This window comes from Nomascus leucogenys, chromosome 2 (genome assembly GCF_006542625.1).
Source record: "Nomascus leucogenys isolate Asia chromosome 2, Asia_NLE_v1, whole genome shotgun sequence".
Lineage (NCBI taxonomy): Eukaryota > Metazoa > Chordata > Mammalia > Primates > Hylobatidae > Nomascus > Nomascus leucogenys.
Genome location: NC_044382.1, coordinates 87,625,288 through 87,645,832, shown reverse-complemented (window position 1 = coordinate 87,645,832; position 20,545 = coordinate 87,625,288). Strand labels below are relative to the sequence as shown.

Sequence of the window (20,545 nt, the reverse complement as noted above, 5' to 3'; positions counted from 1 at the left end):
TCCTACCTCAGTTCCCCAGTCTTACCATCTGTAAAGATAAATATATCCACCTTTCTTGAAAGAGTCTACCATAAAATTCTGTAAAAACATAAAACCTCATAAAATTTAAGGGAATATATCCAATGGAATTAAACTTTACAAAGTAAATCTACTTTGTAAATATTTATTGACCTTGTCAGAATTTTTAGGTGTTTTAGGGTGCTTGTGTATAAGGCTGAAATAAAACTTTTGAAAACATTTCTGGGAAGTTGTTGAAAACAGACTAAACGGCCTGTTTAGTAACCCATAATGTAAGATGTTAGTAATCAGGCATTTATAGACTGAAGTCTGTAACCTCTGGCAGCAAATACCCAGGGAATGAGTATATGGCCCCTGCTTCTAAAGATTCTTTTGAATCAGAGGAAAACATATGCCCAGGAAAGGATATTAACACAGTTATAAAATAAAGTAGAACAAATGATAAGTGATATAATATAAGCAGTAAGGACAAATGAAGAAGTGACAGCATTTGGGAGTGATTAGGAAAGTTGTTCTCAAAAAGGATATCTTTAAATTTGTCCATTACTTCAACAACTTTGGTTTTATCTTTCTTGATTTTAATGTGAATGAAGGAAAAGAATATCAGTTTTCTATCACTGATCAAACAAATTACGGTAAACTCAATGGCTTAAAACAACCAATACTTAACCATCACTCTATTTTCGTATTTTTTGGATATTTTCAGTTCTGTAGGTCAGAAGTCTGACAAGGGTATCACTGGACTAAATCCAGGGTACCGATTGGCAGGGCTGCAGTCCCTTCCAAAGGCTGAGGGGAGAACCCATTTCCTTGCCTTTTCCTGCTTCTAGAGGCTGCCTACATTCCTTGGCCCAAGGCCTCCTTCCTCCATCTTCAAAGCCAGCAATGGAAGGTTGGGTCCTTTTCTAGCACATTCTTTGAACCTGGCTTCCATCATCTCATCTTCTCTGACCTGTTCTGCCTCCTTCTTCAACTTTTCTGGACTCTTGTGGTAACACTGGGCCCACCTGGACAAATAATCTAGAATCACCTCCCTATTTGAAAGTCAGCTGATTAGCAATCTTAATTCCATCTGCAGCCTGAATGCCCCTTTGCCGTGTAACCTGACATATTCACAGGTCCTGGGGATTGGGATGTGGACATCTTTAGGGGGCCATTATTCTGCTACCACAAATACCTGCTCTGTTGCCCTAGACTTTATGAAAAATACAACAAGTAGCTTATAACCTGGTTGGAGAGAACAAGAACATACAACAAGTTAAAAGAAAATCAGATAACAGTTGAAAGCTATGGTGGTAGACACGTTACAAGTTGTACTTAATTGTCAGATCATTTCCACAGAGTCTGATAGTTGCTATGACAGTGAAGGAGGGCTAAACCACTCAGGCCCTCTTTCACCTCCGCTGAACCTCAAAAAGTTCCTAGGTGGAAAAGACCATCACAGGAAATAGAAAAGGCTATGAGCAAAAGGCGTCTGAGCCTATCTGGGGGACAAAGGGGAGGCATGAAAGAAGAGATGGGAAAGCTAAACAAGGACAATATGTCACACTAAGGAGATGGGATTTCATCCTGTATGCAACAGGGAAGCTCCTTTTGTACAAATAATAGATGGGGTGGTGCAAGAAATTTTTTAAAATACAGAAAAGCTCAAAATTTTTAAAAATACAGAAAAAAAATCACCCTAAACCTATTATTCTGCTACCCAGAAATAAGCATTTTTAATATTTTCGTGGGCTTTTTCTATTTCTATTTAGGGAGAGCTTTCAACATTTCACCGTTCAGTATGATATTGGTTGCAGATTTTTTTAATACTCTTTATCAGTGTAAGAAAACTCCCTCCTATTCTTAGTTTGTAGAATTTTTAAAACAGCTATTGCTGTTGTCCCCAGGAAAGTCCCTTCGTGTCTGCACTATTTTAATCCCAGAATTAAGAAAAATCTGCTAATTCCACAGGTGGTTATATAGATGCTGGGGTTTCAGCACTTCCTGTTTGACCGGAAACTCTCAGTGAAGTAAAAAAAAAAAAAAACTTCAGAAATGGTGGGAGTTTATTTGTAGAGACTCTTGTTTTCCAGTTAGGACTGTGGGTCCCAGAATTCTTTGGAATGACAGCCCTAGTCAAAGTCTAGCCGTTTCTCTCCCAATTATCCAAACAAAGGCTGGTTTAGGCACTGCCTGAAAGGATTTGATAGATGTAATCCAAGTCCCAAATCCTTAAGTGCCTCAACCAAGAGGAAGTCCTAGGTGGGCCTGATTCAGTCATATGGGTAAAATATAAATTTTCCTTTGTAGGCTGGCTTTTACTAAAAATGATATAGCTGGATTGTCCTTGGAATCCATCTCAGCAAAGTGTTAGAATAATCTCAAGTATAAAGGCAGGAGGGGCTGGGCACAGTGGCTCATGTTTGTAATCCCAGCACTTTCGGAGGCCAAGGTGGGTGGATTGCATGAGGCCAGGAGCTCAAGATCAGCCTGGCCAACATGGCAAAACCCCATCTTTACTAAAAAATACAAAAAAGTAGCCAGGCATGGTGGCACACACCTGTAGTCCCAGCTACTAGGGAGGCTAAGGTGGGAGGATCGCTTGAACCGGGGAGGCAGAGGGCAGAGGTTGCAGTGAGCTGAGAGTGCACCACTGCACTCCAGCCTGGGCGACAGAGCAAGACTCTGTCTCAAAAAAAAGGCAGGAGGAGTAGTTTATATAAGATATTTATAACCAGTTTAGTGGTCTAATAGCCTATGGATGAGAAGTGACTGGTACAGTGGGCCATCCTAGAAAGAGAAAATCATGTCTAGGTGGGCTCTATTTGATGGAGCCGTTGATCTGGGGCCAGGTTTACAGTCTCTTGTCACTATCTGGACTCTGTTCTAGGTATGCAGCTGGCTGTGCCCCTATTAGGATGAACCCCCTGTAGGTGCCCTTTCCCTCTGATATGCCAGGGATGCTCTGGGGCTTCCTGTCGGGCTTCCTGTCGTAGGTGATTCCTAATGCTCCTGACCCATGGCAGCCACAGAGGTTCCCCCTTGGAGGCTTCCATTCTGCCCTGTAACCTACCCTTATTTTCAAATTTGGAATGTTTGTAGAAGTCTGTTAGTGTCTGTCTCACTTATTTTGGGGGCATCATACTGTTTTTCCAGCAAAAGAGCTTGCAGTCAGCTTTAGCTTCTTCCTTTAATATGTGAGGGGTAACACCTGTGCTATTTGTTTTCTTTCCTAAATGCCTTCACAGAAGCAGTTTTGAACTAGAGAATATACACGATTAAGTAAAAGGAGTTGAGAGAAATCACATGGAGAGCAATAAAGAAAAGAAACTAACCATTGTTGACAGTGCACTGTGTTCTAGGCACTATGTAGCTACCCCCTGCCCCCAGTACCTGCCTTTCTTTAGAGCACATATCATCATCTGGCACAATTATTTTTTAAATATTTATTTATCATCCTCCTCTCTCCATTAAAATACAAGTTCCATGAGGGCAGACAATTTAGTCTTTTGCGTTCTTTTCTATACCCAAACATCTAGAACAGTAGCACAATAAGTAGTTGTTGAATAAATGTCTTAAAGAAAAAAATGAAAAAAGGGGCCAGGTGCGGTGGCTCACGCCTGTAATCCCAGCACTTTGGGAGGCTGAGGCAAGCAGATCACAAGGTCAGGAGTTCAAGACCAGCCTGACCAAAATGGTGAAACCCCGTCTCTACTGAAAATACAAAAAGTAGTCGGGCATGGTGGCGCACGCCTGTAGTCCCCCCTACTTGGGAGGCTAAGGCAGGAGAATCGCTTGAACCCAGGAGGCAGAGGTTGCAGTGAGCCAAGATCATGCCACTGCACTCTAGCCTGGGCAACAGAGCGAGACTCCATCAAAAAAAAAGAAAAAGAAAAAGGAAAGACATCGGGTTAACTTTTTTAACCTTTAAAAAAGATCTATGGGAAAGATTGGATAGATGTCAGAGGTACTTGATTGTAATAACTAACGCTCGTTTGAAAAGTGAGACATAAGAAAGCTTAGATTTGGCTTAATTGACGGCAAGTTTAAGAGACTGAGGTTTACTTGAAACTGACATTAGTATAAATTTAAAATGACTTAGACAGGAAGTCGTGGGTATTTGAACTATTTATATTCATTTCAGATCCTTTCTTTTACATCATTTTATAAAAACTCCTTCCAAAAAATAGTTCAGTGCTTATAGCTGACTTTTAGCTTCTTTCTCAGAAAAGAAAAAAATAATAAAAGAGGAATGAGAAAGTCAGCTTAAGTACTACCTTCCCTTATCTTTTGACTGAGATATAAGAATTATTTGTGACACAAATACATTTTATTTAAAGAAAGTTGAGGATTGGATCTGGGTTATTTTTTGGACAAGTTAGAATATAGTACTTGATTTCTAATTGTTAACAATTAATGTTTTAAAAAACAAATGTTAGAGACTGAAAAGGAATCTAAACCTTTCCCTTTTTCGAATTGTAAGCATATTTTCAAATGTATGTGGGATTTTTTTCTTAGTCTTTCCACAAATTATAAACAGCAGCATTTACCCTGCACTGAGCTGAAATGAATAAACATTTTTTAAATGAAAATAATGACAGTGAAAACCAATTTAGAAAAGAAAGGAAAAAGATGCACATAAATCACAGACACTTGGAAGAGCATGTAAGCAAAGCTAAGAACTACATTTTTCATATTTTACATTTTCCCTTTAAAATCGCTTTCCAAATTGTTGATGGTTTGGCAGCTCCAAGGATGACATCAACTCTTCCATTGTGCAGTATCTGTTGCTTTTAGATAACTTGGTGGCACTTTATCAGATTTTGGTGATTAAGCTGAATTAAAAACCAACTGGATTTGAGTTTAAATTCTCCTAACTTCTAAACCAAACACATTCCTGACCCTAGGCCTACTTCTGAAAACTTATATTGCCCATAGGCTGTTTTACTTCTAGAAACAAAAGTAAGCGAGAGAAAAATGCACTCCTTAGAGTTACTAACCACATCTGTCAAAATGCAGTATATTACCAGTGCAGCTGTTAAAATGCTTTTAAACCAGCCATCTTCTTTTCCGCCTATCTTAACGTGACTGAAAACCAAGAGGACAATAATCTTGGCATTGTTCTCCTACTTCAGAAAATCACAGATAGTTATGAGCTACTGTCTCTCTCAGCAGTTGGGGGCAGATTCTGATGATTAGTAAAGTCATGATGAAAAGATAATACGAGAAATTAGGCTATTAATGGGGAAGAAAACAGCAGGCTGTGAACAGGTCTAATAACTTTCCTGCATGTCCTAGGAACTCACCTGGGAATACTAGGTGAAAACATCGGCATTCCACACATCTGGTCTACTACCCTACACTTAAAGCAGTGCCTTTCATACCTGAATGTGCACACGAATCACCTGATTCAGTCGGGCTGGGGTGGGGCCCAAATTTAGCGTTTCTAACAGACTCCTGAGTGGTGCCAATACTGCTGGGTCTCTGACTACAGTTTGAATATTGAGCCCCTAGTCTAGAGGACTTTCACCCAATTTGAAGCTCAATCTTTAGAATTTAAAATATTTGTATGAGTATTTAAGACTAAATATTTTTTCTAAGATATCTAATTAAAGACAGGGATGTAAGACCTTGAATTTCGAACAGTTTTCTAAATTGTATTAATCTGTTTGCGTTGCTATAAAGGAATATCTGAGACTGGGTAATTTAAAAGAGGTTTATTTCGCTCATGATTCTGCAGGCTGTACAAGCATGGCACCAGCATCTGCTCAGCTTATGATGAGGCCTCAGACAGAAGGCAAAGGGAGAGCAGGTATGCACATGGCAAGAGTGGCAGCAAGAGAGATGCCAGGCTCTTTTAAAGAACAGCTCCTTAAAACATGAACAGAACAAGACTCAAGGAGGGCATCAAGCTATTTATGAGAGATCTGCCCCCATGGCCCAAACACCTCCCACTGTGCCCCCCCCTCCACACTGGGGATCACATTTCAACATGAGATTTGGAGGAAACAGATATCCAAATTATATCATAAGTATTTATAATCTCTTCCCCCAAATTTCTATTTAAGCTAGTTTTATAGCAATTTACATTATCTTTCAGATTATCCAAATGCCAAAATGTTTTCTGATCCTAAAGTAACATGGATGCATTTGCTGAAAAAAAGTTTAAGATATATTCAAGCCAGCAAGACATGAAGATTTTAGAGCTCATCTCAGAAGCTTGGTCTCTTTTCCTTTTGTTCCTGGTTTTCTCCTTATGTGAACATTCAGAAAGAAAACCCAAGCTTCTAAAAAATGGCAAGGATCTGAGTATCTACCACCCTAGAAGGAGGTCCCTGGAAATCAAGAATCAGGTAGCAGACTTCTTCTCCTATGAACATTCTTAGGGAAACCCACTTAGGCTATGGGTTCTGACTTCTTTCAAGTACTTCCTCTGATCTCGTGGAAGTACTATGGATGGGTATAGGCAAACCCCAAAAAGTCCCCAGAAAGAGTTTTAGTAGAGAAACTAGGTGATTAAGAGTGCCACTACTGTGTGCAAAAGAGGAAAATTCCCCATGCTCATGCCTCTTAAATGGCTGAGAGATTTCTGTGGCCTGGTATTACACACCATGCATTTGTTTGGGTAGTCAAAGTAGTCACTGGGACACGCATTGGTCAGTTACTCTGTCTCCAAGGGACACAGAGCATCTTGCCCAGTGTCATCATTACGTGAGCTTGGCCTGCCTCTTGGACTCAGTGAGCCTGTTTTCTCACCTCTCAAAAATAAAAGCATAAACACGCCTATAATTTCAGAGCATATGAAAAATGGATCTAATCATCACATTCTTAGGGACAATGGTAGAATTTATTAATGTTCCTATGGTTTTCCCTTAAAGAGTTTTGAGATTAGAAACAAAACACTATATGCAATATTTGAAAGGAAAAGCCACAAAATAATAAAATTTTGTATTCAGTATCTCAGTTGTGTAAAAATAATATAGACATTAAAACAGGATTAGAGGCCAGGCGTGTTGGCTCACGCCTGTAATCCCAGCACTTTGGGAGGCCGAGGTGGGCAGATCATGAGGTCAAGAGATCAAGACCATCCTGGCCAACATGGTGAAACCCTGCCTTTACTAAAAATACAAGAATTAGCTGGGCATGGTGGCACACACCTGTAGTCCCAGCTACTCAGGAGGCTGAGGCAGGAGAATGGCGTGAACCCGGGAGGCAGAGCTTGCAGTGAGCCAAGATCGCGCCACTGCACTCCAGCCTGGACGACAGAGCGAGACTCCGTCTTAAAAAAATAAAAAATAAAAAACAAAAAACAAACAAACAAAAAAACAGGATTAGAAAGAGTATACCAAAATGTTATAATGGTCAGTTAGTTTTAGAGGGTGAGATTATGGATAATTTTTAGTATCGTTTTCATTCAATTCAGTATACCTATTACTTTTGCAACTAAATTTTTGAAAAAGAACAAAGAAAAAAGGCAACAAAGCAACACTGATCAGGCTGAAGGTCTCCTGGGCCTAAACCTCCCATCACCAAGAGTGGCAAAATCTCTGTTCAGGGACTTGGGTCTGTAGTTAATTGTTGGATGTTTATATGTGGTGTAAATCTGTGTACTGCCTTGATGACAGTAACAAACTAGAGTGTCTTGATAAAGACCAAAGTCATCAATTTTCCAAAATCTGTAGTTGATTAATTCTCCAAAGGTCCAGGTCAATGTTATTCCTCAAACTTTATTATTTTAACATAGAAGCCCAAAGTTTCCAAGTCTGTCAGAAAATTCATTATCACTGTAAAACAGCAAAAGATCACAAAATGTCTCTTTCTACAATAAAATAGCATATAAGAAAAAATCTCTTTTTCTCAACAATTCATTACCCTGGCAGAAACCAAAAAACCTTTGACATTTCAGGTCTTTTTGCTTCAGGGGAAATAAATGTTCCATAGATCATGGAGAAAAATGACAAACAAATTAATGAAAAACAAATATACTCCTGCAATATCCCCAGCCATGCCAGACCAAACAAGTCAGAGTCAGCTTTTATTCTTGGGTCTTTCCAACTCTGAAGAGTGACAGTTTCCATAATGGCATCAGCACTTTAGTTAGAGAAAGCTGTACACACGCCAAAGAAACACAAATTAAAGAAACATGTGGTAGAAAAACAGAAAGAGGAATTCTGTTATTTCATGCATATTTAACTCTAGTGGGAAAGTCATTGCTGGCAAAGCATTATTGAAATCTTGAGCTAATAAGTAGAAGCATTCTAGAAGATATGCACCCCCTCCTCATAGTGCTTTATACAAAATTGTAACTTGACTGAATTTAGCAGTGCTCAATTTTCCCACATTCTAAAAATTCCTTCCTTGAATTCTGCCTCACTGTCACCACTAAACCTTGTCAGAAGTAGTTTGCATGTGCTTTCTCCGTATCTTCAATTTCCATTCATTTACTAATTTTAATACCAAATACACTTCCATTTTCATTATTTGTTTAAACACAGCCATACAAATAAAACCAAAATTGGCCCAGCGCAGTGGCTCACACCTGTAATCCCAGCACTTTGGGAGGCTGAGGTGGGTGGATGATCTGAGGTCAGGAGTTCGAGACCAGCCTGGCCGACATGGTGAAACTCCATCTCTACTAAAATTACAAAAAAATTAGCCAGGCTTGGTGGTGGGCGCCTGTAATCCCAGCTACTCAGGAGGCTGAGGCAGGAGAATCGCTTGAACCTGGGAGGCGGAGATTGCAGTGAGCTGAGATCATGCTATTGCACTCTAGCTGGGGCAACAAGAGCAAAACTCTGTCTCAAATAAATAAATAAATAAATAAATAAATAAATAAACAAAATTCACTATGACCCTTATTCCCTGTCCCCCTCCACAGAGGTGACCACTGCTAACAGTTTGGACTTTATAGACCACTTTAGATGTGCTTATATATACAATATGGATTTATGGAGCTGTGGTGTGTACAATACTTTTTTTTTTTTTACATAGATAGAATCATATAAAATGCTGTGGGGTTTTTTTTTTTTGCCACATACTTTTTTCTCTCAATGATCTGTCTTGGAGATTTTTCCAGATCAGTAAGTATAAATCAGCGGTTTTCAACCAGGGGCTATTGAACCCCCCAGGGGAGATTTGGCAATTTTTGCAGACATTTTTGGTGGTCACAACCTGAGTGGGCAATGCTATTGGCATCTAGTAGGTAGAAGTCAGGGATGTACTAAACATCCCACAATGCACAGAACAGCCCTATGACAAAGAGTTTTCCACCTGAAATGTCAATAATGCTGAGGCTGAGAAACCCTGATAAAGGTCTGCTTTATTCTTTTAACTGCTGCATGGTATTCTGTAGTTTATTTAGCCAGTCATGTAGCAGTGTATATTTAGATGATTTTTTTTTCTTTTTTGAGATGGAGTCTTGCTCTGTTGCCCAGGCTGGAGTGCAGTGGTGCAATTTTGACTCACTGCAACCTCCACCTCCCGGGTTCCAGCGATTCTCCTGCCTCAGCCTCCCGAGTAGCTGGGACTATAGGCGTCCACCACCACACCCAGCTAATTTCTGTATTTTTAGTAGAGACTTTTAAAAACATGTTTATTTGTAGATATCAGTGAATGTTTCTTCCATTTACTTTTGACCCAACTGCAATCAACCTTCTTTCCTAAATATCCCTAAATCCACTGCTACTGCTATAACAAAATACCACAGACTGGGTAATTTATAAATAATGAAACTTTATTTCTCACAGTTCTGGAGGCTGGGAAGTCTAAGACTGAGGTGCTAGCAGATTTGGTGTCTGGTGAGGGCCCCTTTCTGCTTCCAAGATGGCGCCTTGTGGCTGCATCTTCCAGAGGAGAGAAACACTGAGTCCTCATGTGGCAGAAGGGACAAAAGGGGAAAAGGGAGGAACTCTCTTCCTCAGGTTCTTTGATAAAGGCACTAATCCTATCCATGAGGGTAGAGCCCCCAGGGCCTAATCACTTCCCAATGGCCCTACCTCTTAATGCCATTGCCTTGGGGGTTCCAACATAAGAATTTTGGAGGGAGAAACCATAGCAGCCCCCTGCAGGTGACCAGTGGGTTTTCTGAATCCCTTGGCTCCTTTTCAGCATGAGCCGACTTGGCCCTTCTGTGCCATTTGCCAGTGCTTGTCATCTTGAAGCACTTGGCCTCCCAGGCCCCTTGGCTCTGCCTTTTTCCTCTCTACTTCTGTGGCCCCCTTCAGTCTCTGTGGCTCTGCCATCTCCTGAGATCTTGCTGTCACAGTGCTAGGCATTAGGGATATGAAGACTAACTGGAAGGTCCCAGCCCTGGAGACCCTCCAGTCTAGAAGACAAGCACATACACAAATCTCCCAAAGGGAAGCATCACCTAGTCAGGGCACATTTGAAGTGTGCTGAGTGATTGAATAAATAACCAAATATAGTAGATTTTAGAGGACAGTGGGAAATGTTTTTCCTTCATGATTCAGAATTTACTGCATATTTTATCTTCATGACACCTTTTCTCACAACATGCATTTTTAAAATTATAAGTCACCAAAAAGACTTTCCTCACATTTTCCCACCCACAGTCTTTTTGTCTGCCTTGAAACAGCAACTGCATTGTTTCACGTACAGGGAATGCACTTGGTCTTTGCCAAGGCAGAGAACAGATCAAATTTGAGAAGCAGCCGTGCTTGCTGCTGGCTGAGGGATGGGAAGTGAGGTTGGCCCTCAGAGCTTCCTTCCCCTGCCCCTTCTTTCAACCTCCTCAGGGTGGTAGGACCATCACCTTCCAGCAGCCCCTTCCTTACTCCTGTGGGGAGATTTCAGAAGCAGACTGAGCGGCAACTGCCGCCTGGCCCTCTTCTCCCTGGATCAAGGGGTCTTAAGCACCTACCTGAAACCTAACAGCAAAGGAAATCTCCACTATAAATCTAACTCCATGCAGAAATTAAACTCCTTCAACGGGTATTCAGTGCTCACTGTGCAGGCCCCAGGGAAGTGTAAAGATCAATGGGACATGGCCTCTGCCCCTAAGGAGCCAGAGAGGGCCAGGGCAAGGGTGGGAGGGGGCATCTATAAACAACTACTTACAATGCAAAACAGAATAAAGTTAGTCCTAAAAAGAGGATTGAGCAAGGTTGCTTAAGGAGAAAGGGAGGATTCGTTATGATAGGAGATCAAGCAAGGCACCTGAAAAGCATGTCGCTTCTCTCTTAAAAATAAGAGCTTTGGCCGGGCGCTGTGGCTCACGCCTGTAATCCCAGCACTTTGGGAGGCCAAGGCAGGCGGTTCACGAGGTCCGGAGATTGAGACCATCCTGGCTAACACGGTGAAACCCCGTCTCTACTAAAAATACAAGAATAAATTAGCCGGGCGAGGTGGCGGGCGCCTGTAGTCCCAGCTACTTGGGAGGCTGAGGTAGGAGAATGGCGTGAACCCGGGAGGCAGAGCTTGCAGTGAGCCGAGATTGCACCACTGCAATCCAGCCTGGGCGACAGAGTGAGACTGTCTCAAAAAAAAAAAAAAAAGAGCTTTATTTGATGGGTTCTTTCCATTTAAACTCAAGGAAAGTGGGGTTTCTGAAAGGAGAAATGAAATGCCAACAGTGCAAGATTCTAGATGGGCATTCTGCTGAGCACCATGTAGTTTGGGTAAAGCCCTGAACGTTACAAATGGGACTTTTTATCTCAGATATATATCTCAGATGCAGGACTTTTATCTCAGATATCACTAAGAGTATCCAAGATTGCAGCTGTCTCAGCCCTAGATGCTCAAGCCTGTGCAGCCTTAGTTGTATATCAGAGATCTACAGAGATCTTAGTTGTGTATCAGAGATCTACAGAGATCTTAGTTGTGTATCAGAGATCTACAGAGATCTTAGTTGTGTATCAGAGATCTACAGAGATCTTAGTTGTGTATCGGAGATCTACAGAGATCTTAGTTGTGTATCGGAGATCTACAGAGATCTTAGCTGTATATCGGAGATCTACAGAGATCTTAGCTGTATATCAGAGATCTACAGATATCTTAGCTGTATATCAGAGATCCACAGAGATCTTAGTTGTATATCAGAGATCTTTCTTTGGGGGGCGGTGCAGGGGGACGGAGTCTTGCTCTGTCGCCCAGGCTGGAGTGCAGTGGTGCGATCTTGGTTCACTGCAACCTCTGCCGCCTGGGTTCAAGTTATTCTCCTACCTCAGCTGGCTGAGTAACTGGGACCACAGGTACATGCTGCCATGCCCAGCTAATTTTTTTGTATTTTTAGTACAGATGAGGATTTACCATGTTGGCCAGGCTGGTCTTGAACTCCTGACCTCAAGTGATCCACCCTCCTCGGCCTCCCAAAATGTTGGGATTACAGGTGTAAGCCACTGTGCCTGGCCCTTAGTTGTATATCAGAGATATTTTTTGTTTTTTTTTTTTTGGAGGGGGGGTTTGAGACAGAGTCTCGCTCTCACTCTGTTGCCCAGGCTGGAGTACAGTGGCGCAATCTCAGCTCACTGCAACCCTTGCCTCCCAGGTTCAGGAGATTCTCCTGCCTCAGCCTCCCGAGTAGCTGGGACTACAGGCATATGGCACCATACCCAGCTAATTTTTGTATTTTTAGTAGAGATGGGGTTTCACTATATTGGTCAGGCTGGTCTCGGACTTCTGACCTTAGGTGATCCACCCCCCTCAGCCTCCCAAAGTGCTGGGATTACAGGTGTGAGCCACCACGCCCAGCCTATCAGAGATCTTAATTTGACTTATTTCTGTTCAAATCAGATCTGACTCAAAGGCACCCATTTATTGCCCCAGACCTGACTGTAGATATTCTGCAGGATCTACACATACATTTGTCTTTATTTATATTTCTATTTGCTTATGTTGAAGCCGAGTGGGTCCTGGGAGCATAAAGGATATAGCTCAAGGATAGAGGCTTTTACCATAAATTGCCAAAGGTCACCTAGAGAAAGAACAGAGAGGAAGCTGTGAAGGATGTGTGGGTTTAGGGAGGGAAGCACAAACCAGAGAGAGTGAAGCAGTTGGATAATTGGTCAGTGAACAAGGACAACAGTGGTCACCATAGCTGTTGTTATTTTGTGCCTACTAATGATCATTCTTTATCTCTCCCAGTAGAGAACTGATTGAATTGAAGTCCAGAAGACAAGGAGGGTGCTGCTACAGAAGGGCCCAGAGGGCTGCCGCATTTATTTCCTATCACTGTATAGCAAATTACCACAAATTTAGCAGCTTAAAATAACACCTATTTACTACCTCACAGTTCTGTAGGTCTGAAGGCTGGGCAGGCTCAACTGGGTTCTCTGCTTAGGGTCTCAGAGGGCTGAATTCAAGGTGTCAGTCAGGCTGGGCTCTTACTGGAGGCTTTGCAGAAGAACCTTCTTCCAGGCCTGTTCAGGTTGTTGGCAGAATTCAGTTGCTGTGGTTGTAGGACTGAAGTCCCTGTTGTCTCCGCAAGGACTACCCTCAGCTTCTCAAGTTCTTGTCCCATTGACCCTTTCATGGTAAAGTCAGCAGTGGAGAAGCTTCCTCTTGTTGAATCCCTCTCACAATTAGAATCTCTCAACTGTAACAAGAATCTCGCTTCTGTAACAAGCTGGAGAAAATTGCCTGCTTTTAAAAGACTCATGTGATTAGGTTAGGCCCGTGCAGATCATCTCTGATTGGTAACCTTAATGGCATCTGCAGAATCCTTTTGCCACCAAACATAACATAATCACAGGAGTAACACCAGGGGGTGAAGATCGTGGAGCCCTTGGTTCCACATGACCTTGGAATGACACCTGGAAATCCAGGGTTCAGGGACCAGAAATCTGTGACTGAGGGTGGAGCTGGGGAGTGACACACGAAGGGCAACATTCTCCGGGAGCCAAACAGAGAAGGACTTTTGGAGGCAGAATTTGCGGACAGAGCTAATCAAGCCCCTTTAATCAGTAAGTGTCTTTGTTGAGCACCTTCTTTGCTAGGCCCTGTTAGGCACTAGAATAATGAAGGAGACAGTCCTTGCCCTTTAGGAATTCACAGTCTAGTGAGATTGTAAGAAATCTCCTGGACTAGAAATGCAGATACAACTGTACTCTGAGAAATCTGTATATCTTCAGGAAAGTCATTTTGCGTATTTTACAGACTGGCCTGAGTGCTCGCTGCTGTTGTAGCTACCACCAACTTTCTACTGAAGATGATAACCCAGGGCATAAGAAATGACTTCAGACCCAAGGTTCTGAAAGGGCCCCTCAAGGCCTCAGGTGGCTCCTGCAGAAGTGGCAGAAGAGGCAGGAACTAGGAACCTGGCATCATAGGAAAAGTGCCTTCTCCAAGAAAGAAGGGGCCCCAGGAGGCTGTCTTACTTAGATCAACCATAAACTACCACAGATGGGTCATTTCTTATATTATTTCAAAATATCTCTGGAGATGAGAATTCCTTTGTGTCCTTCATAGACTGAAGTTCTTTGTGTTACCTTTTCCCAAAAGTAAATTCCTTTCCCTTTATTCATTCCTTGTGGAAATAAAATGCAAGTCCTTTATACTTGTCTTACAGTAATATGGCACATGCAGCTTACTTTCGAGCATCCCAGTGAATAATGTTTGGAACTTTTCTTATTACCTAATAGCATATAGAGAAGAGTGAAGTCAGTGAAAAACAGAAATTTTGAAAAGTCTTCTTCAGGAAAATGTAGGCCCAGATGCTTTCCTCCACCTTTTTTGACAGGCTGCCACATACAGTTTCACAGGTTGCTAACTGCACAGGGGCACAGCCTGTCCTCCATTTGCCAAATCACACTTTCTGGCACAGAGAGGGGTGTCTTGTTCTAATTTGTCTTTGTGGCCTGCTCTCTTCTATTCTTGAAGCTGCAAGCCACAGTGAGATGAGTGAAAAGCAGTCAGTCTCATAGAAAAAAGCAGGGAAAAAGCAATAGAGACAAGAAGGAAAGCCAAGGAAAGGATTCTTGGGGAAGGTCAATAGGGAAGGGTGGAGAAGAGGAAAGGAGATGACCATTATGGTCTTCTAATTAGGAGTTTAGGGGAGATCGTTTGCCTTATTCAGCAACCATGCGACTAGAAAACAAGCAATCTCTTTAAAATAATGCTTTAGTACAGTCAACTTCATGAAAAGATAATTGGGTTGTGATTAAACTTACAGGCACAAGACTAAATAATCCGAACTCCTTTAACTTTGCACATTGTTTTTTGTTTGTTTGGTTGGCTTTGTTGTTTCAGTTTGGGGTTTTTTTACTTTGTGTGCCCTTACATATTCAACAAATACTTCTTGGTACCCATTCTATTCATAGCACTCTCTTAGTCCTTGTATACAGGGGTCCTCAATCCTTGGTGTGAATTAAAGTCACCTGGGCAGCATGCTGAAAATGCAGCTTCCTAGGCCTTCCCTTCATGCAGCTTCAGGATCTCTGAGCTATATTTTGATCAAACATCCAAGCAATTTCTGATGATTCAAGGACCACACTTTGAGGAAGGTTGCTGTAGACATGTAAAGCATATAATCCATAGTTCCTTGTCCTGTAAGAGCATATAACTGAGTTAGGGAACAGGAGGTAGACATACATGAAGATAACGAACAACACCCAACAGTGGGTGCTACAGAAGCAAGTGAGTAACAGAGAAAATGATGAGCCAGTGAGATATTAGGTGGGAAGAGGAAGAATGTTCCTACATGGAATTCCCTGAAGACTTCAAAAAAAGAGAGTGGGCCTTTAAAAGAGAGGAGAGACCATTTCAGTTGGGAAAAATATGTAAATAAAGGCACAGTAGCTTTATGGGGTGAGAGACTTAGAGAAAGACTGACTCAACATCTCATGGCTTCATGATCATCCTTTTTGACCCACAGGTTCTTTCTCCTTTCTTATTAGGTTGCTTTTCAGAATATTTCATAAGGGATCGCAGATGTGCATGTAAAAAGAGATTAATCACTGTTGAAAAGTATGTGCTGACTGATTTGTGTGTTACACTGTTGAAAAACAATATAGACTCCAAATGGCATCTGATTATTAAATTCAGATGCCAGAGTCTTTGATTAACAGCATGTCTTTTTGCTCTGTGTATTTTCCTTCAGAAGTAGCAGGGCTTGCAGACATCTCAAGCTATGCCACAGAAGAGTCAAATAGAGGAAGTGGTCATGAAATTAAATGTGAAGACAGTCTATTAACTTTTGCAATACAGAACCTTTGTTTACTCATAAAATCCATATTTGGAGCTCATTCTTTCCAAATGGATTATTATCTAAGTGTTTTTATTGGAGACTGTTTGGTACTTGTGTTTTATGGTTCTTTTTCTTTCACCCAAACAATTTTGTATATTAGAAAACAATTTCAGCAAATATTTTATATTTAAAAAATCAGAAGAAAATGAAGATGACCCTCTCTTTTGCCAGTACTCATAATAAATACAAAATGAGAAGAGATTTTTATAGTGCTGCATGACTCCATTATCTAGAGCACAAATCACTGCTTTTTTTTGTTTTGTGAGACAGAGTCTCCCTCTGTCCTCCAGGATGAGCACAAAGGCGTCGTCTCAGCTCACTGCAGCCTTGAACTCCCTGGCTCAAGTGATCCTCCCACCTCAGCCTCCTGAATAGCTGGGACCACAGGCATGTGCCACCATGCCCAACTAATTTTTTAGTTTTTGTAGAGATGGGGACTCGCTTTGCTGCCCAGGCTGGTCTTGAACTCCTGGACTCAAGTAATCCTCCTACCTCAGCCTCACAAAGTGTTGGGATTACAGGTGTGAGTCACTGTGCCTGGCCTTGCATTTTTTAAAAGTGCTAAATAAATGCTGTATGACTTCAGGTAGAGATTATATCTAATGTTTAATTTGTGTAACTGCGTAAGTAGAAAAACTGTTCATGAAAATATATTGGCTGGGTGTGGTGGATCACACCTGTAATCTCAGCACTTTGGGAGGCTGAGGTGGGTGGATCTCCTGAGGTCAGGAGTTCGAGACTAGCCTGGCCAACATGGAGAAACCCCATCTCTACTAAAAATACAAAAATTAGCCAGTGCGGTGGCACATGCCTGTAATCCCAGCTACTTGGGAGGCTGAGGCAGGAGAATCACTTGAACCTGGGAGGCAGAGGTTGCAGTGAGCCGAGATCACGCCACTGCACTCCAGCCTGGGTGACAGAGCAAGAGAAAAAAGAAGGAAGGAAGGGAGGAGGAAATTTACTTATTCCATCTCTGTACACATAATTTGTAAACTTTTTTATCATCAATTATTATTATAAATTTTTTTGAGACAGGGTCTCCTTCTGTTGCCCAGGCTGGAGTGTAGTGGTGTGAGCACGGCTCACTGCAGCCTCGATCACCTGGGCTCCAGCAATCCTCCCATATCAGCCTCCCGAGTAACTGAGACTATAGGCACATGCCACCATGCCCGGCTACTTTTTGTATTTTGTAGAGACAGGGTTTCGCCATGTTACCCAGGCTGGTCCTGAACTCCTGAGCTCAAGCAATCCACCTGACTCAACCTCCCAAAGTGCTGGGATTACAGGCATGAGCCACCACACCAGCCCATCAATTATTATTAAACTCATGTGTACCAGTACAATTTCAAAACCTCTAAGCTGCATTTAATGCTAAATTGTGATATGTGTGTGTGTGTGTGTGTGTGTGTGTGTGTGTGTGTTTGAACAGAATATTCATATGACTTCATTTCTATAATAATGTGATAATACAAATATTTGGGGTCATTTTAATCATATTAGCATTTATCTCTACCAAATTAATCTTGATTGTTGTGTAGCCACTTGTCATCTGTTACATGTACACGTTTTACATATCATTCAAACTTGCAATTTCCTTGAACAGCTTTCCCAGCCTGGTTTCGGATGACTGCTTGTTGAGACTTCGTCCATGCTGTGTCCTCCCCTCCCCACTGTAAATACTCTTCTTTTGGGCTAGGGGGCTGTGCCCTCCAGGGTATTGTTTTCCTTCCTGTTCAGTGCCCATGCTCTTGCCTGTGTTTCTCCTGTGCCTTTCCCAGGACCTAGCAGACAGCCGAGCACCTGCCCACTGCTCTGTAAATACTGACCTGCACCTCAAGTGGGGTGGCCTTTGTGTACTTTCCCATTTCCAAGTTGATTTGCCTGTGAATCCCATATGTGAACACATATGCAGATGTCCCTGATGTGCTCTTTCCTGCTTGGAGGCACATGCAAGGATGTGGCAGTTTTTCTAATTGCTTGAACAGTCAAGTGGATCTCTCTTAGGCAGCACTTGGCCAAAAATTCTGAATATTTAATCACTGGTACAGGATTAGTTCAGTTGACCAAAAAGAAAAAAAACGTATGGATGAAATGTGAATACACTGTTAACTTTTTCATCTGCCTTTATAATTAGTATTTTTTCAATATTAAGTTTCTGCTTTTTATACTGAGTTTTTAGGGAAAAAATACGAGAAGGATTCCATATTCATTGCTTCACGCAATCTGTAGTTCCTGAGATAACTATATAATTCCGAATGTTGATACACCCATAAGAGACTTTGCTTTTTCCTCTCACACATCTGTTTTGCTTTAGGCAAGAGAACTTTCTCATGCCAGAATGGCTGCAGTGGATGTAGGCAATCTGCTTTATGTTGAGCCTCTACAATTCACAGATGCAAATGTTTAAAAGGTTAATGTGGTTATTTCTTCATCTGAAACAAACGTCCCTAGTCACTACTTTTGTCCTTTAAAAAAAAATTGTATTCTGTTATAAATCCATTGTGTGTAATCCTTATACCCTTGTCTCATAATCCTCATATCAGAGCTGAATTAACTCTTTTGTGGCCTCCTGTGATGAATTTCAGTTGTCCTACTAGTTTCTTTTGCTGGTTTGATTGTGTCCTCTTGATGGAATTTAGGTTCTTAGGGAGAGAATGAGGGAAGCAGCTTCTCTACCCAGAACAGAATCCCACTAACCAAAAGAATGCTGCCCTGCAAAATAGTTTCTAGTGTATCCATGTGTGACCTCAATTATTTAATCAACAAATATTCCAGAGCATCCATTGTTTCACTGTACTAGGAAATGGGGGCAAGACCAGGATAGTATTTGCAGGCTAACCTCAGCAACTGCAGTCCAGTTGGAAAGATGAAACCTAATGTGACGATAGGACGGCAGCGAGTTGTGAGTGTCAAACGCATGCTTCTGCACTGCACTCCTGCTGCCTCCAAAAGCAGGGGGAGCCTTCAGCTCATCACACCTATAGCTCTGGACATTTTTTCAGGTTGTTAAACTAATCAAACATTTTAGGATCTGAATTTTCTATAGAAACTTTACCTAACTTTTCTTGTATTGCTAATTTGTTGTATTGAGTAAGCCTTCTGTGTAGAAAACATTTAACTGTGTTAACAACACTATGTCAAAGATTCAAAGCCTTTGAGAGCTTAGGAGAAATCCAACCCCAGTCATTTTCTGATACAACTGAACACAGTACTCTGTGGTTGAAAGTTCCTGAAACTCCCAAAGCACAGGAAGGCTGACTACAGATCCTAAAGATGTTTAACTCACATAGTCCCTGGTGGCGCTTACTGTTTGCAGCTGGAAGGCCTTGTATTTTCTTAAAATGCATCCTAAATAAAAACTCAAAAGCCATTCAATGCTAATTCAAGTTTCATGGTTAAAGGCGCAGCTTTATTGGCATCTAGAATTAGAACCGTGTGGTGTGTCCCCCAGAAAACGAGCTCTCATGGCAAAAACAGACAAACTCTACCCCCTGCCAAACTAAATGTCAGCAGAAATCTGGTCTGCTTTTTGAAATGGGATGTAGGTTTCCAAATTCTCTAGACAATATCTTTCCAAAGCAAATGAGAAACAAATAACTCACAGGCACCAACTGCATTTTCTGTTCAAAGCAAGAAGGGTTTTCACTGTGCTGTTTTTACCTGTCATTTTACAACTCAGTTCTCTCTGGAGCACTTGTACCAAGGGTACAGGAAAGTCATGAGATCAGAGAGCTGGTTTTGGACATGCACTTAATCACTCCCATCCTTATTTCCCCTGCTTCCCTGATGCCCTGAATAGCAGGCTTTGTCCCCTAAAGAGAAATGAGAGTTAAAGAAATGACCACTTAACCTTTCCTTTGGTAGGGAGGTACTAGGAGGCCAGTGAAGCTTGCGGGGGTCAGGAAATTTGAGAAGTGAATGGAGATTAGGAGAACAGAGTTTGCTCCAGATGAGCTTTGGAGCTGTGCCATTTCTTCTGGAACTCACTACTGGATCAAGGGGTCTAGTGGGGTGCCCACCACACTGGCCACCAGACCAGGCTTGATGGAAAGGGTCCAGAGATGGGTCCTGCTTGTGCAGTCTACAACTGCCAGCATCAGCTGCCACCTATTCCTCTCTGTGGCCCATGGTCAGCCAGAATTAGAGGGCCTAAGCAATGGGCCTGTAGCTTGAGAAGCGTGTCAGCAGGCTGGGGTTCAAGGCCAGGCCTACAGGCCTGCAGTGGAGAGAGCAAGGCTGGCTCCAGGTCCGATGGGCAGGTTGCCAGGACGTGATTTTCAGAGCAGGAAAGCGGAGTGAAGAGTGACTGGCAGTGAGTGTGAGCAGACAGCTGCAGAGTCGCCT

General features: G+C 42.0%; 1 protein-coding gene across 3 annotated transcripts in view; it reads left to right on the top strand.

Annotated features, from left to right (window-relative positions):
- The window catches only part of ARSB (arylsulfatase B), a 197,809-nt gene that overhangs the window by 145,492 nt on the left and 31,772 nt on the right, over positions 1-20,545 (top strand). Inside the window, exon 8 of one of the 3 annotated variants that reach the window (XM_012505247.2) lies at positions 14,113-14,716. The exons of the other annotated variants lie outside the window; for them this stretch is intronic. Within the exon in view, the coding sequence (XP_012360701.1) occupies positions 14,113-14,141 (29 nt within the window). The 3' untranslated portion in view covers positions 14,142-14,716. Of the gene's footprint in view, positions 1-14,112; positions 14,717-20,545 lie in introns of those variants that run through there. 3 annotated transcript variants of the gene reach the window in all.